The 24483-nt window shown below is 36.7% G+C and overlaps 1 protein-coding gene across 1 annotated transcript in view; it reads left to right on the plus strand.

The window, feature by feature from the left end:
- Positions 1-73: 73 nt before the first annotated feature.
- The window catches only part of LOC127849236 (trafficking kinesin-binding protein 1-like), a 91710-nt gene continuing 67300 nt past the window's right edge, over positions 74-24483 (plus strand). The window contains exons 1-3 of the mRNA XM_052381956.1: positions 74-118; positions 6307-6454; positions 7143-7346. Of these exons, the coding sequence (XP_052237916.1) occupies positions 74-118; positions 6307-6454; positions 7143-7346 (397 nt within the window). The remainder of the gene's footprint in view (positions 119-6306; positions 6455-7142; positions 7347-24483) is intronic.

The raw sequence follows: 24483 nt of genomic DNA on the forward strand, positions 1-24483 counted from the left end.
TTTGAGTATTTTATTTAACTAACATTAGTCATTAATCACTTGAAGATAAATACAGAGTACAGACACGACTAAAATGAGGAAAACACAAGATTACTCAGGGATCAAGCAACTGGACAAAGTGGGCAATAATATTGCCACGGCTTCCCTTTAATCGCCCAGATCAAAAGCACCGGCGATAATGACTTCAACCTAAAATCTGTCAATTATCATATCCACAGCACTATCAAAGTGGCTCTTGTTTATTACCGAATACATGCCAAAGTCAATCAACTGACCGAATCGACAAAACTCTGCCCCCTGGCGTAGTAAATTACTTATTGACAATTGATAAGCAACCATTCACAGTGCTTGTCATACTGATATTTGGCAGGAATCACTCTTGACCAATGAGAGTGTGGGTTACAAACTCCATTTCGACTAATAGAACACATGACTACACCGGGTGAGACACTTTGTTAATTGATGTAAATCATTGCAATTATTGTCCGCAAAACAATGTGGATTAAAAGAATGTCCGTCTGCATGTATTAATTGGTATCTGTTCTTGGTAGAAAGGTATGTCTATTTTATGCACCACGCCTGTATTGTCGGTTGTTTCAAACCATGAAAACTTGCCTTAAAATGGTCCCGGATTGGAAAGATGAGTTGTTGCCGACGAAAACTGCGAACAATTATCATATGTCCCCAATTATGATGATTCTTATAATTATCATGGTCATGATCATTCTGTATCGAGAATTTGTACTGTAAACACAAAATTGCATCTGCTTAATCTGAAATGTCTCTAACAAGTTGGTTACATGGCAATTAGTTCATTTCAAGTTCTATTTAATTACAAATACAACACACATTTAAATGTTCTGTTAAATTCCCAAATGAGATTAATCAATTGTTATCTTAAACGCTCTTCCGATTTTTATGTTAACATGACGTTTACAAATGCTTCCAATATACAGTACAGCCAAAGCGGCACAAACATAATCCGCGGCTATGCCACGGCCAGATTATTAGTCCGCGGCGGCCGAATCGTGTGTTCACGCGGCGTATCGCCGTGGCACTCGGCATCGATCCGCGCAACGACGCCGAGTCTGTATTAACCTCGCGTACTTTCGCGGAGTAAATCCGCCGCATACGTACGCGGCGGATCGAGTGAAAAGATATCCACCTACATGTACATACATGTATGTGTAGCGTAGAATTAATGACGCGCAACTGTTTATGTTTCGTTTGATTATCATTATTATATTTGTAATCCGAAACACACTTCAGAATTTTAATGCTAACGCGTCCTTTGGCAAATTCTAGGGTCAAATAAACAGTGCTAAAATATCCTTTGTTTCATAAAAAGCGCGCGAAAATTATGCAGACATGTAGAACGTCGTTTGGAAAGTTTGGGTGTATTTTGTGTTGTATAAATACATGAACATCACGTCAGGCGTAAATCGCGTGTTCAGTGGAGAAAAAAAACGCCCCGATTAGACGTTATTTCACCATCTCTATAAATAGTAACAAATGCCCAAATGTATTTGATACTGAAGGAAATATCGAGAATGTTTGTGTATCGTAAATATTTACCAGCATTTGCTTTAAAACTGGAATATACGGGATTATCGGGTAATTAGTAGCGATATTAACTGTATAATATGAACAAAATAAAACGTGTTTATATACGCATATTCAAACAATAGTTGTAATAAGCTGATAATTAACAAAACTACAAATACGTCTTCACCGTCTTGATTATTGATGTGGCTTCAAACTGCTAATTTTCTCAGCTAAAATATAATAGCGGAATCAACATGCAATTAATTTATAAATCCACCATATGCTGGAGCCTTGACCACTTGTATGTGCGAAAACATAATTACGTGACCTTGTTTATGTGTGAAATACATACGCTACGGGCGGGAAACAAACTTAATAATTGGCCAGACACATTAACTATGCTTACATGTATATGCTAATACAATCCGCGCACAATACATTTATTATGATTTTAATTATAATTATAATTGTTCTTTCAAAATTTGTTAACTACATGTAACTAATAATTTAAAAAAAAAAATTCATGATCGCATCGACTCGGCATCATGTCGCGGACCGCGGCATGCCTCGGCAGACAGATGCGAAGTTTCGCGGCGAAATGCGACTTGCCGCCGCATACTGACGCGGCTTCAACGACTGACGCGGCATCGACTCGTTTCGCCTTGCCGCTGCGGATCCCGAAATACGTTTGTTCCGCTTTGGCTGTACTGTACAGTCATCATGTACTTTTCCCGACAAAAGCGCCCAAAAATTCTGAGGTAATGTACAAGGTCAAGGTATACGCATGGAAAGTGTGCCAGTATTGATTTTTTTATACAAACTTTATACCACAGAGAACTCTGTTGATTTAGGTTAAAAGTTTCATTGGTATTTTTTAACACAATTATATTGCGAATAATTTTTAAATTTAATAAAATGTGCTGCAGTGGTCCAGCTAGGATTTGAAAAGGGCAAGGGGCTTTTCTGTCATAGGGGACTTTGGACGAGCAGTATTTTGTCAAAAGGTACTCCTTCGAGAGCGCGGGTTTTTCTGGAATGCTTCCTCTTGCATGTTAATTTATGTTATTAATAATTGTTAGAATATTTTATTCCCATTATTATTAAACAATTCAAATATAATGTCTACAATGAGGAAAAAATTAATAACAATGTATTGTAATAAGAGATTATTAATAATCATATGTACAAAAGAAAAAATATATTAAAAAAATAGGGCAGGAAAGGGGGACCTAGGAAGGGCAGGGCGGAAGTTCGGGAGGGCAGGGCGGAAGTTCGGGAGGGCAGGGCGAGGCGCCCTTCAATTTAGGCCTAGCTGGAGCACTGTGCTGAACTTAACATAAAAAAGTATTTATAACACTGTTTATATAAATATTATTATGCTACAATGGTGATCGCAAAAGATCCACTTCTCCCTAAAACTGCCTCACTTGTCCCTCTCCAGAGCTAAGGGAGAAGTGACTTCTCCCAAAAATCTACAGTGTAGCTTGATCCCTATTACTCAAACCAGGTTAACTTGCGGCGTTTGGTTAACTCGCGGTATTTTATTAGCACCCTCTGGATTTTGTTTATAAACGAACCTGCATGACCTACTTATTCAATCTGACAGAAAAAATCTCTTGCTGCGCTGCCTGTATCTGTCAAGAGTTGTATAACATGAAATTAACAGGGATCATATTTTCCCGCAACATCAATCGGTCTGGATATAAATGGGGAAAAAGTATCAGAAAATATATGTCCGAAATCATGGCAAATTACGTCAAAATATAAACCATCGATTTTGCCATTCATGAAGGTGGTATAATAAATGAACAAGTAAAATTCCCTTAGGCCTTTTTTTTAAACAGAACATTCGAGTTTTCTCAACTGGTTTTATCATTTGCTACTTCATTGTTGTTTCGTGTGCTGTTTTATCAGACTTTTTTTCATCGTTGTCAATTTTATTAATCCGTGTAAGTCTATACCGATGTTTTAAATCGTTGTCGACTCGATAATAGCTTACAAACATGCACTACCCCAAACACATGTCTGTGCGTAGGTTGGCTACTGACAATAATAAACCAAATAATTAAGAAATAATTCGTGTACGTTATAGTTTGTTGTCAAATAACAAACGGCCGATAATTTAGAATTAGATGTGTAGGGATTAAATCACGAGAGCGAAGGATTTGAAACCACGCATCTAATTTTCTGCTCGTGAGTTATTCAACAACAAACTATACAGTTCGCGAATTATTTCGATTCTTACACAGTTTTACTAAAGATTTATACAATTTATATTATTTTTCTTGTGTACTATTTTATGTGAAGTTCCGCCCATAAAAATAACTTTCGGCTGTTCTGTCTATCAGATCCGCGTCTTTTATTCATTATTATATTACCGGATTATTACGCTGGTGGAAAATGTATTGGCATGTTTTGTTCAGTTACAGCGCGTGCTTTCAGACGCGTCTTTTCGGATGCGACTTTGATTCGCTGTTCACAAGTTTTTGATTCTTGGTCTGACGTGCAATAAACCGGTCACGACCAGTCTAGAGACTGCAGCGAATGGTTTATCCACGGACACTAGATGAGGTCAATATACGCTCCGTGGTTTATCACACCTAATCGAGATAAGAATGTCATTAGGGTGTGTTAGCATTGTACACTGTGTAATCGATTTCATGACATGGGAATTTTAGCAAACAAAATCAGACCGACTGTTTGGGATTTTCTATCGGTCTTTCATGACCCCAATCGGTCTAGGACCGACAAAACCGAAAAAAATATGATCCCTGGAAATTAACATTTTTCGCATATTCTGAAACCTGAACGCGGACCACAAGTTCAATTAGAAATGGCGCTGCAGAGGCCGACGCAAATTCCCATGCCGCATGTTTGACCCAGGGGGCGCCCCAGTGTTGGTAATGGGGCCATGCATAGTTGAGATTGACCGTATTGTCATAAGAGATATTCAGTATCAATTAGAAGTGAATCGGTGTAGGAATGAAGAATTTAATGTAAAATAACATAAAACAAGATATGTGTTTGTCAGAAACACAATGCACCATACTGCGCCGCTTTGATTTATTAAAAAAAAAAATCATTTGGCAGGTTCATTAATTACCTTCCTTTAAAGCTTATTACTTCCCTTGGATTTGTTATTTTTACCTTGAAGGATGACCTTGACCTTTAACCACTCAAAATGTGCAGCTCCATGAGATACACATGCATGCGGGGATTGCCAAATATCAAGTTGCTATCTTCAATATTGCAAAACTTATTGCTAATGTTAAAGTACACAAAATAAAAAAAAATAGTGAAAATCTCTGACCTGGCCCCACCCCAACTCCCATAACTTTTGACCCAGTGGTCAGATCAAAATTCCAAATAGTGCAGGGTCGCACATATGCTCGTAGCTACCATGTGTGTAAGTTTCAAGGTTCTAGTGCTTATAGTGTAGGAGGAGATAGGGGCCAGGACGGACGGACAGCGGAGATAACCACAATATTCCCATGCCTTTCAAAAAGTGTTGGGATAAAAATTGAATGTGCATCAAATGGTGTTGTCCAGATACACATGCGTACCAAATACGAAAGCAATATCTGAAAAGACACAGTAGGTATGAGCCTTTTTCGAATCGCGGTCGTGGATTTCGAAACCTGAACGCTGTCCTCAAGTTCATGGTCAAGGTCACAGGGGTCAAACATTTTATGGGCATTGAAAGGTGTTGTCCAGATACACATGCCTACCAAATATGAAAGCAATATCTGAAGGGACACAGTACTTAGTTATGAGCCTTTTTCGAATCGCGGTTGCAGATTTCTTAACCTGAAGGCTGACCTCAAGTTTAAGGTCACAAGGGTCAAAAATTTTATGAGCATGGAAAGGTGTTGTCCAGATACGCATGCATACCAAATATGAAATCAATATCTGAAGGGACACGGTAGTTATGAGCCTTTTTCAAATCGCGGTTGCACATTTTGAAACCTGAACGCTGACCTCAAGGTCAAGGTCACAGGGGTTAAAAATTGAATGTGCATGGAAAGGTGTTGTCTAGATCCCCATGCATACCAAATATGAAAGCAATATCTGAAGGGACACGGTAGTTATGAGCCTTTTTCAAATCATAGTCCGAAAATAAGAGTCACAAAAATTTATTATTTTGGTTGAAAAGAGTATGTTCAAAATGTCAATGTCATAAAACTTAGAGTTATTATGGTAAACTTTAATTTTCTGCTTGGCTGTTTTCGGAGAAAACCCGAGGTATTGTCGTAGCCAGCTTGCCGTCAGCCGTCCGCCTTAGGCGTCATGCTAAAACCTTAACATTGGCTCTAAAATCAAAGTGCTTCCACCTACAACTTTGAAACTTCATATGTAGATGCACCTTGATGAGTTCTACACGCCACACCAAGTTTTGGATCACTAGGTCAAAGGTCAAGGTCACTGACCTCTATAAAAAAAATCTGACAAGCTTTTGCAGCCGAGCGTTGGCACCCGTTATGCGGTGCTCTTGTTTTAATTAATATTAAGACTACAATTTCTAGTGCAAACAAAAATAAGTCCAATGAAATATATCAATAGTCTGTAAATTTTCCCCATCCATGGACTTATCCGACTCTCCTGGCTCAACAGTTGCAACAACCTTTGTGAAAATTATCATTTGAATCAAGGAACAAAATTATAAAGAAACAACAAAATTACATTTATTATATTTGTTTAGGTTGTTCGCTGCATTAGGAAGGTGCAATGGCCACACTGGGGTGGTTGCCTTATTGATGATAGTCAAGCTGCAAACTGGAGACTTCAGGAGATGTCATCTTTTCAAGTGATGAGGCCAACCAATTCTGCAGCGATGAAAAGACCACCCAATGTGAAGTAACGGCAAGTGAAGGGAGAGTTAAACAAACAAAGGACTCATCAGTTTTAACAGGTGATTATACGCTATTATTTATGTCCCACAAGTTGTAACTTCTAAAAGCTAAAAATGTTATGTTCATAAATTATCAGTTCGTATTCATTAAAATAGTCACTTAAATATGCCTTTTTTGTCAACTTTGTATCATTGTAATCTACCTGTACATTTGTGGCAAATCTTGTTGTAGAACCAAAAATAGTCTTGAGTTGAATGTCACCTCATTAAATGCATATATTTATTAAGACAGTCTAGTCAACATTTGGAAGAAATGCTACATGTATAATAAATAAATTACAAACACATGTTGGAAGCCATTGTTAAGCTTTCCACTGATTTGTTTGTCGCACAAAATATTATTTTGTGAAATATGGCTATTTCATGAGTTTTAAAATAACCACGTTTGGTTAATCATATGAGCCTTGTTCTGAGAAAACAGTGCAGTCCGGACAGGCTAATCAGGGACGACACTTTCCGCATAAACTTGATTTTCGGTTAGGAGGGCCTGCCTTGAAACTCAAAATACCATAAAAGCGGATAGTGTTGTCCCTGATTAGCCTGTGCAGACTGCACAGGCTAATCTGGGACGACAATTTACGCACATGCATTATGCCCAGTTGTCTCAGAACACATCTCAAATTGATGGTTTAACATTCCGTGCCCCAGTCCCTATACATTACCACTACCTAAATTTCTCCAAATGTAGATGTTTGCAACGAGGATAACCTACCAGAGGTGGAGATACTGAGTCTGATAGAGGAGCAGATACCGCGGTACCGCCTCCGCGCAGACACCATCACTGACTTCACTGGTTATGGGCACCGGGACTGGATCCAGACCCCCGTGTTACCCCCCATTGATGATTGCGACCTCACCCCCGAACTCGTGGAGGAGACTCTGAAATATTTCAGTAAGTCAACCAGGCCCCAAAAACGATTTTGCAATCAAAAATCAATTTCAACTGACAGATTTTCATTTTTGCCTATCAACTACAATGAAAATCCATGTTCAATGACAAGCAAAATCGATTTTTGATCGCAAAAAATGTTTTGTGAACAAGGGCCAGGCTTTTTCCCTTTCTTTGTGAAGTGGCTTTCTTCCCCTTGTTTTGTATAAAAATTGATTTGCAAATTGTAAAAAATTGTGATAAGAATGAGTAGCAAACTTTATAAAATTGTGAAAATTTGAGTCGCAAACTTTTCAAATATGTGAACAATGGCCATTCTCTAAGAAGGAAAACAAGCCCTTGATGATGTAGACAAGATCATGTATTAGCCTGCTTCTGGGAAAACTTTGCTCAATGCATGTGCTTGAAATGTTGTTCCAGATTCGGAACAACACTTTCTGCTTGCATGGAATTTTTTTGTTTAAAGGAAGTCTTTTTTTTTTACAAAAATCTGGTTTATGCGAAAAGGGTCGTACCTGATAAGCCTGTTAAGAATAACTTAACCCACATGAATTAACCCTTTCAGCGCTGGAACCAAATTTTTAAGGCCTTTGCAAATGTGGTGTCTCATCAGGATCCAAACTGTTTTCTATTCTGATAGTATTCTTCGAAAAAAAAATCAAAGAAAATGCTAATTTTAGAAATTCAGCAGCAACATTTTAGCAGAAGACAAATTTCCCAGCATGCAAAGTTTTCCCAGAACATGGCGCATATGAATTTTAAGACATCATTTGCTGAAATAGTGTTTTGTGATTGGTGGGTCAAATTTAAACTAGCCAATGAAAACACTAAGAATGTTATTATGTTAACATGTGTTTAAATACCCTATGCAAAAACAAAAATTAATGTCATGTACTAGTTGTTATGAAGGAGAATGAGATTATATTTTACTAAACCCTTTTATTGTCCCCTACCGGTTTCACCGGAGGGGACTTCTGGTTTGCGCTCTGTGTGTCCGTCAGTCAGTCTGTCCTTCAGTCTGTGAGTCCGTCACACTTTTCTGGATCCTGCAATAACTTTAAAAGTTCTGAATATTTTTTCATGAAACTTCAAACATGGATAGATGGCAATATGGACAGTATGCACTTCATTTCATTTTGTTCCTACGTCAAAAATTCTGGTTGCTATGGCAACAAATAAAAAAAATACATATTTCTGACAATGGTGGAGCCGGTAGGGGACATACATTGCTTGGCAATAGTCTTGTTTAAAATACATGTACATGTGCTTATGTTCAAAAGCCTTGTGCAAGGAGAATGTATACATTACTACAAGCTATTACTTTCTCAATATAGTCCAGAGGGACTATTTGAAATACAAAAAACGCACATTTGAAGTGTCATTTATAAATTAATGGAATACTATATTAAAATTCTGCTTTGAATAATGATATTCATGGATACCACAACCAAACATTGGAAAAACACTGAAAAGTCTGAAATACATGAACAACAGTAAATCTAAGGCTTTATTTAAAAATCAAACATGATTTTCCAAAAAATAAGGTCATATCCATAGGAATGTGGTGAGGGCTTCACTTATTTCAAAAACATTTTTGTGTTGGTGAATTTTGTTTCTTCTTTGTCAATTGTTTGACTGTTATATTGTAGAACAGTTGAGTCAAATATCATGTTTTAAAAACCCCACATGCAAATAGTCAAGATGAGAAGCCTACTGCAAGGGAGCTAATATCATATAAGTTATGCTTTCATAATAACATTACCTCCCTTATTGTGTTACAGAATCATGACTTAAATGGTAGGAGCCAAAATGGTCAGTAAACACTTAATGTGCGTTTTGTTTGCACTCACAACATGCAGGGGTGAACATAATAGGCATTGAAGTAACATGTAACCTTGCTGCTTAAGAATTGCTTCTGTCTAATAGTAACAGTGTATAAAGTGGCTATGTTCAATATTGAATAATTATCTCCCTTTTTAAAGCTTATTACTTCCCTTAAATTTGTACTTTTTACCGTAGACGGTAAAGGATGACCTTGACCTTTTACCACAATGTGTTTGTCAGAAACTAGTCTATTTCTGCTGTCATAGGTGAAAAAATCCTTTAGCCCCTGAAATATGGGATTCAAATTTGATTCTGGCTAATAGGATTTGTGAAATACTGCCCCATGGCTTTTTCTAGATTTGGGGAAAGGGCCAGGCCTTCCATTTTGGGGAAAACATATTGACTAAAATGAGAAAGGGGGATCAATGTCCCAAAGGAAGCTTGAACTTTGGGGAAAATTGCAACATTTTAAATTAATATTCTTTGGGGAAGATACTTTTTCTCTTGGGGGAAGGGGTCTATATAAGGCCCTTGACAAGGAAGGAAAAAAGCCCTTCAGGTCGGACCTTAAAGACCTCGTGAAGAGGCCGGTAGGACCTGTAAATAAACTCTGATATACACATACAGGAAAAAAGCCCTGTCCCCCTATCTGGCGACCCCTATCAGTCAGCACCTATATTGAACAGAATCTTGTCTGTAAGAGAGATGATTTGGATGTGTTGGTTTGTTATGCTCCCCCATCCCAGATCAGTCAGCACCTATATTGAACAGGATCTTGTCTGGAAGAGAGATTATTTGGATGTGTTGGTTTGTTATGCTCCCCCAAAAAAATTTGGGGGAGCATAAAGTCACCGCTCGTCTGTCCCTCCGTCTGTGTGTCCGTCCATGCACAATTTTTGTCCGGGCTATTTCTCAGCAACTAATGACCGGAATTCAATGAAACTTTATGGGAAGCTTCACTACCAAGAGGAGATGTGCATATTATCAGCGAGTTCTGGTCAGATTATTTTTGCACAGAGTTATGGCCTTTTGAAATTTTCCATTAACTGTACATATAGTGCAATTCTTGTCCGGGCTATTTCTCAGCATTAATGACCAGATATCAATGAAACTTTATGGGAAGCTTTACTACCAAGAGGAGATGTGCATATTATCAGCGGGTTATGGTGGGATTATTTTTATGCCCCCTTTCGAAGAAAAGGGGGCATATAGTGATCTGACTGTCCGTCTGTCTGTCTGTCTGTCTGTCTTTCTGTCACACTTTGCGTTTAGGTTTCGAAAAATGCTCATAACTTCTATGTCCCTTGAGATATAATCTTCATATTTGGTATGCATGTGTATACGGACAAGGCATTACCATACGCACAAAAATTTTCACCCCTGTGACCTTGACCTTGAACTTAGGGTCGGCGTTTAGGTTTTGAAATCTGCGTTAAGTTTTGAAAAATGCTCATAACTTCTATGTCCCTTGAGATATAACCTTCATATTTGGTATGCATGTGAATATGGACAAGGCCTTACCATACGCACAAAAGTTTTCCCTCCTGTGACCTTAAACATAGGGTCCGCGTTTAGGTTTTTAAATCTGCGTTTAAGTTTTGAAAAATGCTCATAACTTCTTTGTCCCTTGAGATATAACCTTCATATTTGGTATGCTGAGGCCTTTCCATACGCACACAAATTTTTAACCCTGTGACCTTCGCCTTGAACTTAGGGTCCGCGTTTAGGTTTCGAAATCTGCGTTTAGGTTTCGATAAATGCTCATTACTTCTATCAAAGCGTTTATAGGTGGCATATGTCATCCTATGGTGACAGCCCTTTTTTTATGCCCCCGAAGGAGGGCATATAGTGCTCGGACTGTCCGTCCGTCTGTCCGTCTTTCCGTCACACTTTGTGTTTATTAACCAGGTTTTCCGAAGGAAAAAACTGGTTATTAGATTGGCGAATGCGGGCGGGCTGGCTGGCTGGCTGGCGGGCTGGCTGGCTGGCGGGCTGGCGGAATAAGCTTGTCCGGGCCATAACTATGTCGTTCATTGTCAGATTTTAAAATCATTTGGCACATTTGTTCACCATCATTGGACGGTGTGTCGCGCGAAATAATTACGTCGATATCTCCAAGGTCAAGGTCACACTTTGAGTTCAAAGGTCAAAAATGGCCATAAATGAGCTTGTCCAAGCCATAACTATGTCGTTCATCGTCAGATTTTAAAATCATTTGGCACATTTGTTCACCATCATTGGACGGTGTGTCGCGCGAAATAATTACGTCGATATCTCCAAGGTCAAGGTCACACTTTGAGTTCAAAGGTCAAAAATGGCCATAAATGAGCTTGTCCTGGCCATAACTATGTCATTCATTGTGAGATTTTAAAATCATTTGGCACATTTGTTCACCATCATGGGACGGTGTGTCCCACGAAAGAATCACGTCAATATCTCCAATGTCAAGGTCGCCACGACTAAAAATAGATTTAAAAAAAAAAAAAAATTTACAAAGGGGGTTAATTTTTTTTGGTCATTTCAAAAGTTCAGTTTGAGTTTTCTCCCTTTATCAGATTTTTTTTTCACAATGAAAACCTGGTTTTGTGACAATTTTGTCCCTTGTTTGTTATTAATTTGCTTAATCGGTTGCAAATGGTGCCTTTGGCTTTGTGAGTTTTGGATTTCAATGGTCTTTTTAGCTTGAGTATTATATATGAAATATATATAGTGGAGCTATCCTACTCACATCGGTGTTCCATTTCCGTGTGTTTCCATTAGCGTGCAAATGTTAACGTTTCGTTCTACCCCATTTATTTTCATTGCAGTGTTTTTTTTTCACTTATAGGGGAATGGTGGCGGGGCCCGTCCAAAGGGGGAAAAATGTGTCGTTTTTTAGGAAAAGGGGAAAATTAAAAAATCAATCTTTTATATGTAATGATATTTATTATATGAATACACATGTTTGTATGAATATAATATTCACAGCAGAATGTCTCTGTCCTTTTTCTGAAATATATATCAATAATTTTTTCAACATAAGTTTCAGACAGTTCAGCCTTCATGCACAGTCTCAGTTTTCTTAGCCATTTTGAGTCTAATTGAGTTTCTAAAATTGATTAAATGGCAAATTTTAGCATTTTTTATCAATAAAATGGACCAAATTGGAATGTTTTTATCAACAAATATTGACACAATATAGATACATCAGGCCTTTTCCTGGTCATTTTGAGAGAAAAATGCAATTCATGTGAAAAGTCCACTGATTTGGGAAAATCTAATCTAATTTAATACAACACTTTATAATAATTAAAAATCATATAAATTATAGTTGTATACTTTGTTAGTTATTAATGAAATAATTTGAGATATATTTATCATGATTATAAAACAGTTCTTTATAAAAAAAAATATATATATTTTTTTATTTTTTTTTAATATCTGGGTGGGATTTTTTTTACAAAATGGGGGAAAAATATATACTCTTTTTTGAGGGGAATGGGGCCGAATATCGGCCCTGAAATTGCCATAAAAAAAACACTGCATTGTCCCTTGACATATTGCTTTCATATTTTGCATACTTGTTTACCAACATGACCCCAACCTATAAACAAGAGCAGACCACTGTAACAAGCATTTTGACATAATTATGGCCCCTTTTACACTTAGATAATTGAACATTTTGCTTAAATTGCCATAACTTCTTTATTTATTATCACATTTGATTCATACTTTGACGAAACAACACTTACCTGACAAACCACAATGCACTCCACCCAAACAATACCCCACGCCCCTACCCAGAATCCTCTCTCAGCCCCCCAACCCCCCCCCCCCTACCCCCACCCTAAATTTTTTTTTTCCTTTATTATTTTTAAAAGATCATCTAATAAATAACCACACCCCACATTTTACCCCCCTCTCAGCCCCTCCCCTACCCCCCAATTTTTTTTTATTTATCCTTTTTTATTTTTGAAAGCTCGTCTAATAAATGACCACACCCCAAATTATAGCCCATCTTGTCCCCCCCCCCAAATTTTTTATTTTTTTTCCTTTTTATACGCCCGTATAAAATACGGGACGTATTATGTGAAACCCCTTGGCGGGCGGGCGGGCGGCGGGCGGGCGGCGGGCGGGCGGCGGGCGGAAGGCATCACTTTGTCCGGACTCTAATTCAAATTGTATTCATCCGATCTTCACCAAACTTGGTCAGCAGTTGCATCTAGTTGATATCTAGGCCAAGTTCGAATATGGGTCATGCCGGGTCAAAAACTAGGTCATAGGGTCAATAAGTGCATTTTCAAAGGGGCCACTTTGTCCGGACTCTATTTCAAATTGTATTCATCCGATCTTCACCAAACTTGGTCAGCAGTTGCATCTAGTTGATATATAGGCCAAGTTCGAATATGGGTCATGCCGGGTCAAAAACTAGGTCATAGGGTCAATTAGTGCATTTTCAACGGCGCCACTTTGTCCGGACTCTAATTCAAATTGTATTCATCCGATCTTCACCAAACTTGGTCAGTAGTTGCATCTAGTTGATATCTAGGTCAAGTCCGAATATGGGTCATGCTGGGTCAAAAACTAGGTCAAAGGGTCAATTAGTGCATTTTACTTTGTCCGGACTCTAATTCAAATTGTATAAATCTTATCTTCACCAAACTTGGTCAGTAGTTGCATCTAGTTGATATCTAGGCCAAGTTCGAATATGGGTCATGCCAGGTAAAAAACTAGGTCATAGGGTCAATTAGTCCATTTTCAACAGCGCCACTTTGTCCGGACTCTTATTCAAATTGTATTCATCTGATCTTTACCAAACTTGGTCAGTAGTTGCATCTAGTTGATATCTAGGTCAAGTTCGAATATGGGTCATGTCGGGTCAAGAACTAGGTCATAGGGTCAATTAGTGCATTTTCAACGGCGCCACTTTGTCCGGACTCTAATTCAAATTGTATTCATCCGAAACTTTTAAACAACTTTTTATCCTGCGTCAAAGTGGTATGGGGGTATAAGTCACATTCAGTGACAAAGCTCTAGTTTTTTATGTCAGAGATCTAAGCATTGTAAGAACTTTATATATCTGATTAAGGTTTCTTCCTTGCAATAATAATTATGATGAATTCAATGTTTGACACAAAAACTGCATTGGTCTGTTTTCCTTTGAACAAAAAGCAATCACTTTCTTTTTATACGCCCGTTTTAAAAAAACAGGACTTACTTTAGTTTCACCTTGGCGGCGGGCAGTCTGGTTGACAGGCTGGTGGGTGGTTGGGTGGGCGGGCGGAGTTATCAAGTTGTCCAAAGCCTTAAAACGGGCGTATCTTGTGACAGTTTAGCACTCTTGTTTATTTTTGAAAGATCGTCTAATAAATTATTGAATATTAACAATTTCCCCATGATGGCTTACGTTGTACTGTCAAGCACTGGAATAGTCGAGCGCGCTGTCCTCTGGCAGCTGTTGTTAAAGATATGTTAAACAAATTAATTATTTTAAGTTAATGTCAAGTGTGTTGGTGGTTTTTAAGGAAGCCGTTTTTAATATCAAGCTATAACATATTTTCAATAATCGGATGACTAACTGGAATAAGCTTAAGCTATTGTAACATATGAAAATAACGAAAATAGCAAAATGATAGATTAAACATATTTTTACGCCCCGGTAGGGTGGCATATAGCAGTTGAACTGTCTGTCAGTATGTCAGTCAGTCTGTCTGTCTGTTCGAAAAAAAATTTAACAGTGGCCATAACTTTTCACTATTGAAGATAGCAACTTGATATTTGGCATGCATGTGTATCTCATGGAGCTGAACATTTTGAGTGGTGAAAGGTGAAGGTCAAGGTCATCCTTCAAGGTCAAATGTCAAATAAATGGCGTCTGTCCGTCTAAAAACTTGAACATTGGCCATAACTTTTTAAATATTGAAGATAGCAACTTGATATTTGGCATGCATGTGTATCTCATGAAGCTGCACATTTTGAGTGGTGAAAGTTCAAGGTCAAGGTCATCTTTCAAGGTCAAGGTCATCCTTCAAGGTCAAAGGTCAATTATTTTTTTTCAATTTCAAAGCGGCGTTATTAAGAAGCTGCACATTTTTAGTGGTGGAAGTTCAAGGTCAAGGTCATCCTTCAAGGTCAAGGTCATCCTTCAAGGTCAAAGGTAAAAAAATAAAATCAAAGCCGCGTTCTCATGAAGCTGCACATTTTGAGTGGTGGAAGTTCAAGGTCAAGGTCATCCTTCAAGGTCAAAGATACAAAAAAATAATTATTTTTAAAGCGGCACAATAGGGGGCATTGTGTTTCTGATGAAAACATCTCTTGTTCACAGAGTTATGGCCCTTTGAAATTTTCCATTAACTGTACATATAGTGCAATTCTTGTCTGGGCTATTTCTCAGCAACTAATGACCGGAATTCAATGAAACTTTATGGAAAGCTTCACTACCAAGAGGAGATGTGCATATTATCAGCGGATTCTGGTTGGATGATTTTTCACAGAGTTCTGGCCCTTTGAAATTTTATAAAAAACAATTCTTGTCCCCCCAACTACTGTGCCCTCAAGATGTTTCCTTTTATCTTAATATATAGTGCAATATTGTGACAAAAAAAAACTTTGGGGAGCATCACCCGTTTCCGACGGTTTCTTGTTTTTAATTCAGAGCTTGTACCACTGTGGATGAAAGTTGAAAAGTACATGCATGTACAAATTCAAGTTCATGATCAAGTTTGATTTCTCTACATTTACATTTATGATCCCATAGTTGAGTTTTAATTAAATCTTCATGAAGCTGAGAACTTTTCTAATCAACAGCTTCACACACAAATATATTGCAGCAAGTTTTTTTAAGTGTCATGCCTCTTTTAATATGATTGTGTACTTTTAGACATGATCATGTGACTTACCAAGTGAACTGTCTGAAGCATGATGTAAAAAAACGCATTAACTTAACCCTTTATGCGCAGTGGACTCTCCTATCCTTCTAAATTGGATCAGTTTATTTCCAAAATTAGGGGTGTCAAGTATATTTATGTCTATTTTTAGAATATTTCATAAAGAAATTCATTTAAGCAAACAGCGCAGACCCAGATGAGACGCCGCATTATGCGGCGTCTCATCTGGGTCTACGCTGTTTGCAATGTCCTTTTTTCAGGAAGCTAGGCATAAATGGGTTAACCCTTTACCACTTATAGATACGTATCTTCACGCATTTGTAGTCAATTAGAAAGTTATATTTTATTTGAGACCTTTCTTACTATATTCAAGTTTTAAAGGCTTTATTTCCAACCCTTACATACTGATGAGCAGCAAACAGCATAAACCCTGAACAGACTGCCAGTTATTTGCTGGCTGTTCTGGTTCTATGCTGGTTGCAAAAGACATTTTCACTTTGCTTTAAATTTAATGTTGTAAAGTTTGTATCCAAGCATATGAATGTTATATTGAAATCTTTTTTTTTCCAAACATGGACATTGGTATATACATGTAATATTTTTAATTTCAATGAAAACAACAAGTAAATTGTCACAGATTAGTGGATTCGAACAACAAGTAAATTGTCACAGATTAGTGGCATTGAACAACAAGTAAATTGTCACAGATTAGTGGCATTGAACAACAAGTAAATGGTCACAGATTAGTGGCATTGAACAACAAGTAAATTGTCACAGATTAGTGGCATTGAACAACAAGTCAATTGTCACAGATTAGTGGCATTGAACAACAAGTAAATTGTCACAGATTAGTGGCATTGAACAACAAGTAAATTGTCACAGATTAGTGGCATTGAACAACAAGTAAATTGTCACAGATTAGTGGCATTGAACAACAAGTAAATTGTCACAGATTAGTGGCATTGAACAACAAGTAAATTGTCACAGATTAGTGGCATTGAACAACAAGTAAATGGTCACAGATTAGTGGAATTGAACAACAAGTAAATTGTCACAGATTAGTGGCATTGAACAACAAGTAAATTGATTAGTGGCATTGAACAGACACATTTTTGCTTGTGCAAATACAACGCATTTACTTTTTGCATGCATCTATCAAATTTGTGGTTGCACTTAAGCACAAGACCAGTGTCTAGGTGTACAATTTTCTTGGTATTGCTATCATTTACCATCTTAGATCCTTGTTTTGTAGGGAAAATGAATCAACTGGGATTTTTCTGTTGGCAAACACATTTTATTCCGTTGAGTAGTTTGTTTGTATAATTTCTGATAAGGCTGGAGGATTGAGAATGTCATGTGTTTGTTAAGACTTGGTGTTAACATACAATAAATAACTTAGACCCCCTTTAAATGAAATTCATGAGTATATCTTTTCCCTTTAAAGAAATATTTATGCATACATTTGATACATTATCTGGGAATTAACCCTTTGCATGCTGGGAAATTTGTTGTCTGCTAAAATGTTGTCTGCTTAATTTCTAAAACTAGCATTTTCTTCGATTTTTTTTCAAAGAATACTATCAGAATAGCAAACAGTATGGATCCAGATGAGACGCCACATTCTGTGGCGTCTCATCTGGATCCAAACTGTTTGCAAAGGCCTTTAAAAATTTGGTTCCCGCACTGAAAGGGATATGGTTGATATCTGACTAAGACCATAGATAGAAAAAGATTAATGCAGTATGAGTTAACTCAATGATGACCTTAAATAGCTAGATTAAACATTTGTGTTATATTTCATGCAAAATATGCTTCATTTACTGTCATTTTGACTTGCAATAATCTATCATTTTAGTGCAAATTATATTTGAAAAAGCAAAAAGGTATTTGGCATCAAATGGTTTACATTTAATTTATTTGATGGCTATAAGTAAACTCAAAACATAGATTGATTTGATGGTTAAACAAAAACAAAAAACCTAATGAACCAGTTCATAGATTAAGGAACTAAACACTATATTTGCTATAGAACTTTTTAAACCACTCAAAGGAAAAAAAAACTGCAGATTAGCGAACAACTGCAATAGCCTGACCAACAACTGCAATAGCCTGACCAACAACTGCAATAGCCTGACCAACAACTGCAATAGCCTGACCAACAACAACAAAAAAACACAATTATCTTGTACCTCTCTAAAATGGTACCTGGTCATTAAAAAAGCAAAGTAAATCTTTGAGCATGGCTTCTTTGTTACTTCCTTTAATCTAAACGAATTAAACAAATTTATGCAACATTTTAATTGAAGTCTCAATAATCGCAATTTGAACAGCTATTTCTTAATGTTCGATTTCTGGCAATGAATAAATAATACAGCCATAAACATTTCAATTTTGGTTGCAACTTTGAAAAGTTTTCATTTGCCATACAAATTGCCCAAACACTTTTATTGGTTTGAATTGGTGTCAGGTAATTTACAGAACATTCTATGTGTATCATATTTCCCATCATGAATACATCAGTGTGGGATTTATTTGTTAAGTGCAATATTTGCACTGTATAAACACTAAATTAAATGATGAAAATGCACTGAAGTGTTTGCATTTGTTTCCCTGTGAATAACATCATTTTGAAAGGATTTTTTTAGATCTATAATTGTGCAACAGGTCAACAATAATGTCTGATTATTGTCGACAAAAGCATCATTTATTTCACAAAAATTAAATTACCAATAATATGGTGAAATATGTTTTATTTAATTTAGAAAGAAATTAAAATAAAATTATTTTAATGACAAAATGTACTAAATACTTTTGTTCGAGATATTTAAAAGTAAATGAACTGACATATTTAACTTCTGAATATCATGTTAGTTAGTATAAATTTTTATAATGATAAAAATAATAATATTATAATAATAAAATAACAACAACAACAACATGAGTCAATGCATACTTATGTTGTACCTGCAGTTGTTCTGGACAATTAAATAGTTGAGACATTCTGAAATGCCCTTAAGGCATAAATGAAAACCAAATGAATTTTAAATTGCCTTAAAATGATCAGGTATTTAATTTTGTCCTTGGCTGAAGGCCGGGTGTGTATTGAATATACAAAGCTAATAACTCCATGGTGTGCCATTTTTTAATCAGATAAAAAGACTTAATAAGCCATATTATGTACAATGTACCTATTCAGATGATTTGTGTTTGTCGATCTTGTATTCCGTCCAAGTTTTGGTTTATGGAGGTGTTTGTCCAAATTGTGATTAATTAGGTCATTTGAGGATAGTAGGAGCAAGAGGATTTATATTTCGCCATGTAACTGCTACGCTGGTGTTGTTGCTATGATGTAACTGCTATGCTCTTGTTGTTGCAATGGATTGTATGGTGTCACAGGAATCGTCACAAGCTGTCCATGGTATGTGAAAATATTAATATGTGGGACGTTTTTGTGTACATGTTGATGTTTATGGTAAAATGTTTCCCTTTGTTTCTGTTTATCATAATTGGGCTGTAGATTAAGAGCATGGTTTAACTCATCATGTACACTGTTTCTGTTTTGCGGGGAGTTTAAAAAGAAATGATCACCAAAAGTGCCCATCAAGAACTGATTGAATGTTTTATTTCTGTTTTAGATACAATATTTGTAAGTTTCTCTTGCTAAGTCCTTGGATTATCATATTAGTAACAACAGGAAATTATATGTTTAATTGGTGAAAATTTTGCTTTGTTTAACTGTTGAGGAGTTCAAAATTGCCTGATGTCGCCTGTCATTACTGTCACAAATCATTAATGGTACTCTATGTTTCCTTATTTTTATGCATTAAATGTTCAAATTTTCACCAAAAGTCCCCACTAAGAATTGTGATATTTTTTGATACCAATTTTACTGTTTTAACTCATTATACCCCCATAAACATTGGTAATGGGGGCTATATCGGAGTCACTTTGTCGGTCTGTCTGTCGGTCTGTCCCAAAATTTCATCCGATATTCGCCAAACTTGGTCACAAGTTGTATCTTGATGATGTATAGGTCAAGTTTGAATATGGGTCATGCCGGGTCAAAAACTAGGTCACGGGGTCACTTAGTGTGTTTTAAACCGAAAGTTTTTCCGGACCATAACTATGTCATTTATTGGTAGATTTTAAAATTACTTGGTACATTTGTTCACCATCATGGGACGGTGTGTCGGGTGAAAAAAGTATGTTGATATCTCCAAGGTCAAGGTCACACTTGGAGTTCAAGGGTCCAATGCTTGTCCAGGCCATAACTTTATCATTTATTGTGAGATTGTAAAATCATTTGGCAAATTTGTTCACCATCATGGGACAGTGTGTCGCGCGAAAGAATTACGTCAATATCTCGAAGGTCAAGGTCACACTTTGAGTTCAAAGATTAAAAATGGCCAAACATGAGCTTGTCTGGGCAATAACTATGTCGTTCATTGTGAGATTTTAAAATCATTAGGCACATTTGTTCACCATCATTGGACAATGTGTCGCGCGAAAGAATTACGTCAATATCTCCAAGGTCAAGGTAACACTTTGAGTTCAAAGGTCAAAAATGGCCATAAATGAGCTTGTCCGAGCCATTACTATGTCATTCATTTTGAGATTTTAAAATCATTTGGCATAAATGTTCACCATTATTGGACGGTGTGTTGTGCGAAAAGAATTACATCAATAACTCCAAGGTCAAGGTCACACTTTGAGTTCAAATGTCAAAAATGGCCATAAATGAGCTTGTCCGGGCCATAAATATGTTGTTCATTGTGAGATTTTAAAATCATTTAGCACATTTGTTCACCATTATTGGACGGTGTGTCGCGCAAAAGAATTACGTCGATATCTGCAACGTTAAGGTCACACTATGAGTTCAAAGGTCAAAAATGGCCATAAATGATCTTGTCCGGGCCATAACTATGTCATTAATTGTGAGATTTTAAAAATGCCTGGTACATTTGTTCACAATCATTGGACGATGTGTTATGCAAAAGAATTATGTCGATAACTCCAAGGTCTAGGTCACACTTGGAGTTTTAAAGTAAAAAAATGGCCATAAATTTGGATGGCATGTCATGCAAAAGAATTCATGAGTTCAAAGGTCGAAATGGCCATAAATGATAATGGCATTATAATTCTTAAAAATCGCCATAAATTTGATTCTCTTGTTTTGTGAAGACAGCATGCAAAATAGTCTGTGTCAATGCGGCATGTGGGGGTTTACGTCACGTCTGTGACAAAGCTCTAGTTTTTAGTTGTTCATGGAGTGTTATATGTGTATATGTATATATAGATATATATGCTCTCTGGTAGGGACAGTTGAGGGTTTTTCATGATAATTTATGCTTCTATACAAAACAAACAACTTTAGGTCAGGTCAATATTTTGCTTACCGGTATATTAGATGTTTTGAAGGACGTAAAATTCAGTAGAGACTAACAAATCAAATACAAATTCAAATGAAAATGGACTGTTAAATTTTGGAACTAAAGTTCATGACCTGTTTACTTTATCATGGAAAATTGCTTACCTATAAGAATTTTATCTAGTATAAAAGGTTAGAAGTGCAAGAGGTGTATGTATCAGAGAAAAATTGAACTAATTACAGTCCACAATATGTCGAACTTATAAAACTGTAAAAATTATATTTAGTTAATCTCTTAAGAAACTATCTTAACAGAACAGCAAACATATCAATAAAAGGGATATTTGAAGTAACACCTTCAAAACCCACGCATAACAGCTCTTTTATCAAACATCTGAAAGTCAAACCATCAAAAGGAAATTTTATGACTGGATTAGGGAAACAATATACTTTTTGCCATTTGAAATATTACCATGATAACAGCTATACAATCAGCCAAAAATGAGACAGCAACTTTTAAAGAAGTTATGGTATGTATGTGTCAGCCAATCCTTCTGCTACCAATTTTGTCTATACGTTATATCATTCTTTGAACAAGTTGCTTCACTCTTGTATAAAAAAGCATCAGCAGCATTTCTGTAATGATTGAAAAAATAGCTTTTAACCCTTTCAGTGCGGAAACCGAATTTTGAAGGCCTTTGCAAACAGTTTGGATCCTGATGAGACGCCACAGAACGTGGCGTCTCATCAGGATCCAAACTGTTTGGTTCTGTGGTGTCTCATCAGGATCCAGACTGTTTGCTATTCTGATAGTATTCTTTGAAAAAAATCGAAGAAAATGCTAATTTTAGAAATTTAGCAGACAACATTTAAGCAGACGACAAATTTTCCAGCATACAAAGGGTTAATTGCTTTCAATAGCCGACCTAGGCGTTGATAACTATTAGCCTAATGGTTCTTCAAAATCAAAGGGCGAAAATGAAGCTGTTGTTATCTCCAATCAGCAATATTTAACCCTTTGCATGCTGGGAAATTTGTCATCTGCTAAAATGTTGTCTGCTAAATTTCTAAAATTAGCATTTTCTTTGATTTTTTTCCAAAGAATACTATCAGAATAGCAAACAGTTTGGATCCTGATGAGACGCCACGTTCTGTGGCGTCTCATCTGGATCCAAACTGTTTGCAAAGGCCTTCAAAATCCGGTTCCAGCGCTCAAAGGGTTATGCTATGAAGGAAATTGCTATAGGAACAAGAAAAAATCCATATGTGGAGTGACAATACTGACATATTCCAGGTAATATCACAGGCTTCATGTGAAATCAATGGGCTTTAGCTATAGTCTCTGTTATTGCCATCAGGTGAATTCCTTTTATGGTGGTGGTAAACATAGTGCCTCTGATAAACATGTGCCTAGTTGACCATTAAACTGGGTATTGTAGTTCCAGATGTAGTATAATTATTTTGATTTTAGTTTGGTATGGGTGTGGTAAAAGATGTGCTAATTAATTAGGTTTTAGAAGAGGTATCTTCTATGTTCTGATTATTGTGCTTTCGATACTGTATAAATGTTTTGTGGTTACTGTACAAGTGTTTTGTGGTTACTGTACAAGTGTTTTGTGGTTACTGTACAAGTGTTTTGTGGTTACTGTACAAGTGTTTTGTGGTTACTGTACAAGTGTTTTGTGGTTACTGTACAAGTGTTTTGTGGTTACTGTATAAATGTTTTGTGGTTACTGTACAAGTGTTTTGTGGTTACTGTACAAGTGTTTTGTGGTTACTGTACAAGTGTTTTGTGGTTACTGTACAAGTGTTTTGTGGTTACTGTACAAGTGTTTTGTGGTTACTGTACAAGTGTTTTGTGGTTACTGTACAAGTGTTTTGTGGTTACTGTACAAGTGTTTTGTGGTTACTGTACAAGTGTTTTGTGGTTACTGTACAAGTGTTTTGTGGTTACTGTACAAGTGTTTTGTGGTTACTGTACAAGTGTTTTGTGGTTACTGTATAAATGTTTTGTGGTTACTGTACAAGTGTTTTGTGGTTACTGTACAAGTGTTTTGTGGTTACTGTACAAGTGTTTTGTGGTTACTGTACAAGTGTTTTGTGGTTACTGTACAAGTGTTTTGTGGTTACTGTACAAGTGTTTTGTGGTTACTGTACAAGTGTTTTGTGGTTACTGTACAAGTGTTTTGTGGTTACTGTACAAGTGTTTTGTGGTTACTGTACAAGTGTTTTGTGGTTACTGTACAAGTGTTTTGTGGTTACTGTACAAGTGTTTTGTGGTTACTGTACAAGTGTTTTGTGGTTACTGTACAAGTGTTTTGTGGTTACTGTACAAGTGTTTTGTGGTTACTGTATAAGTGTTTTGTGGTTAATGTATAAGTGTTTTGTGGTGTTATGCAGAATGTGGATAAGACGTTGTTTTTGAAGACAGTTTATTTGAAGGCACTAAGCAGATAAACATGTATTATGGACTTATTGAATTTTGTTGTTGGAACTATAATTTCAAAAAGATTATTATAATTATTATGCCCCCCCTTAAAAGAAGAGGGGTATATTGTTTTGCAGGTCGGTCCGTCCGTCCGTACGTCCACCAGATGGTTTCCGGATGATAACTCAAGAACACTTAGGCCTAGGATCATGAAACTTCATAGGTACATTGATCATGACTGTCAGATGAACCCTATTGATTTTCAGGTCACTAGGTCAAAGGTCAAGGTCTTAGTGACTCAAAATAGTAAAATGGTTTCCAGATGATAACTCAAGAATGCTTAGGCCTAGGATCATGAAACCTCATAGGTACATTGATCATGACTGGCAGATGACCCCTATTGATTTTCAGGTCACTAGGTCAAAGGTCAAGGTCATAGTGACTAAAAATAATAAAATGGTTTCCGGATGATAACTCAAGAATGCTTAGGCCTAGGATCATGAAACTTCATAGGTTCATTGATCATGAATGGGAGATGAACCCTATTGATTTTCAGGTCACTAGGTCAAAGGTCATGGTCACAGTGACTCGAAACAGTAAAATGGTTTCCGGATGATAACTCAAGAATGCTTATGCCTAGGATCATGAAACTTC

This window comes from Dreissena polymorpha, chromosome 10 (assembly GCF_020536995.1).
Source record: "Dreissena polymorpha isolate Duluth1 chromosome 10, UMN_Dpol_1.0, whole genome shotgun sequence".
NCBI lineage: Eukaryota > Metazoa > Mollusca > Bivalvia > Myida > Dreissenidae > Dreissena > Dreissena polymorpha.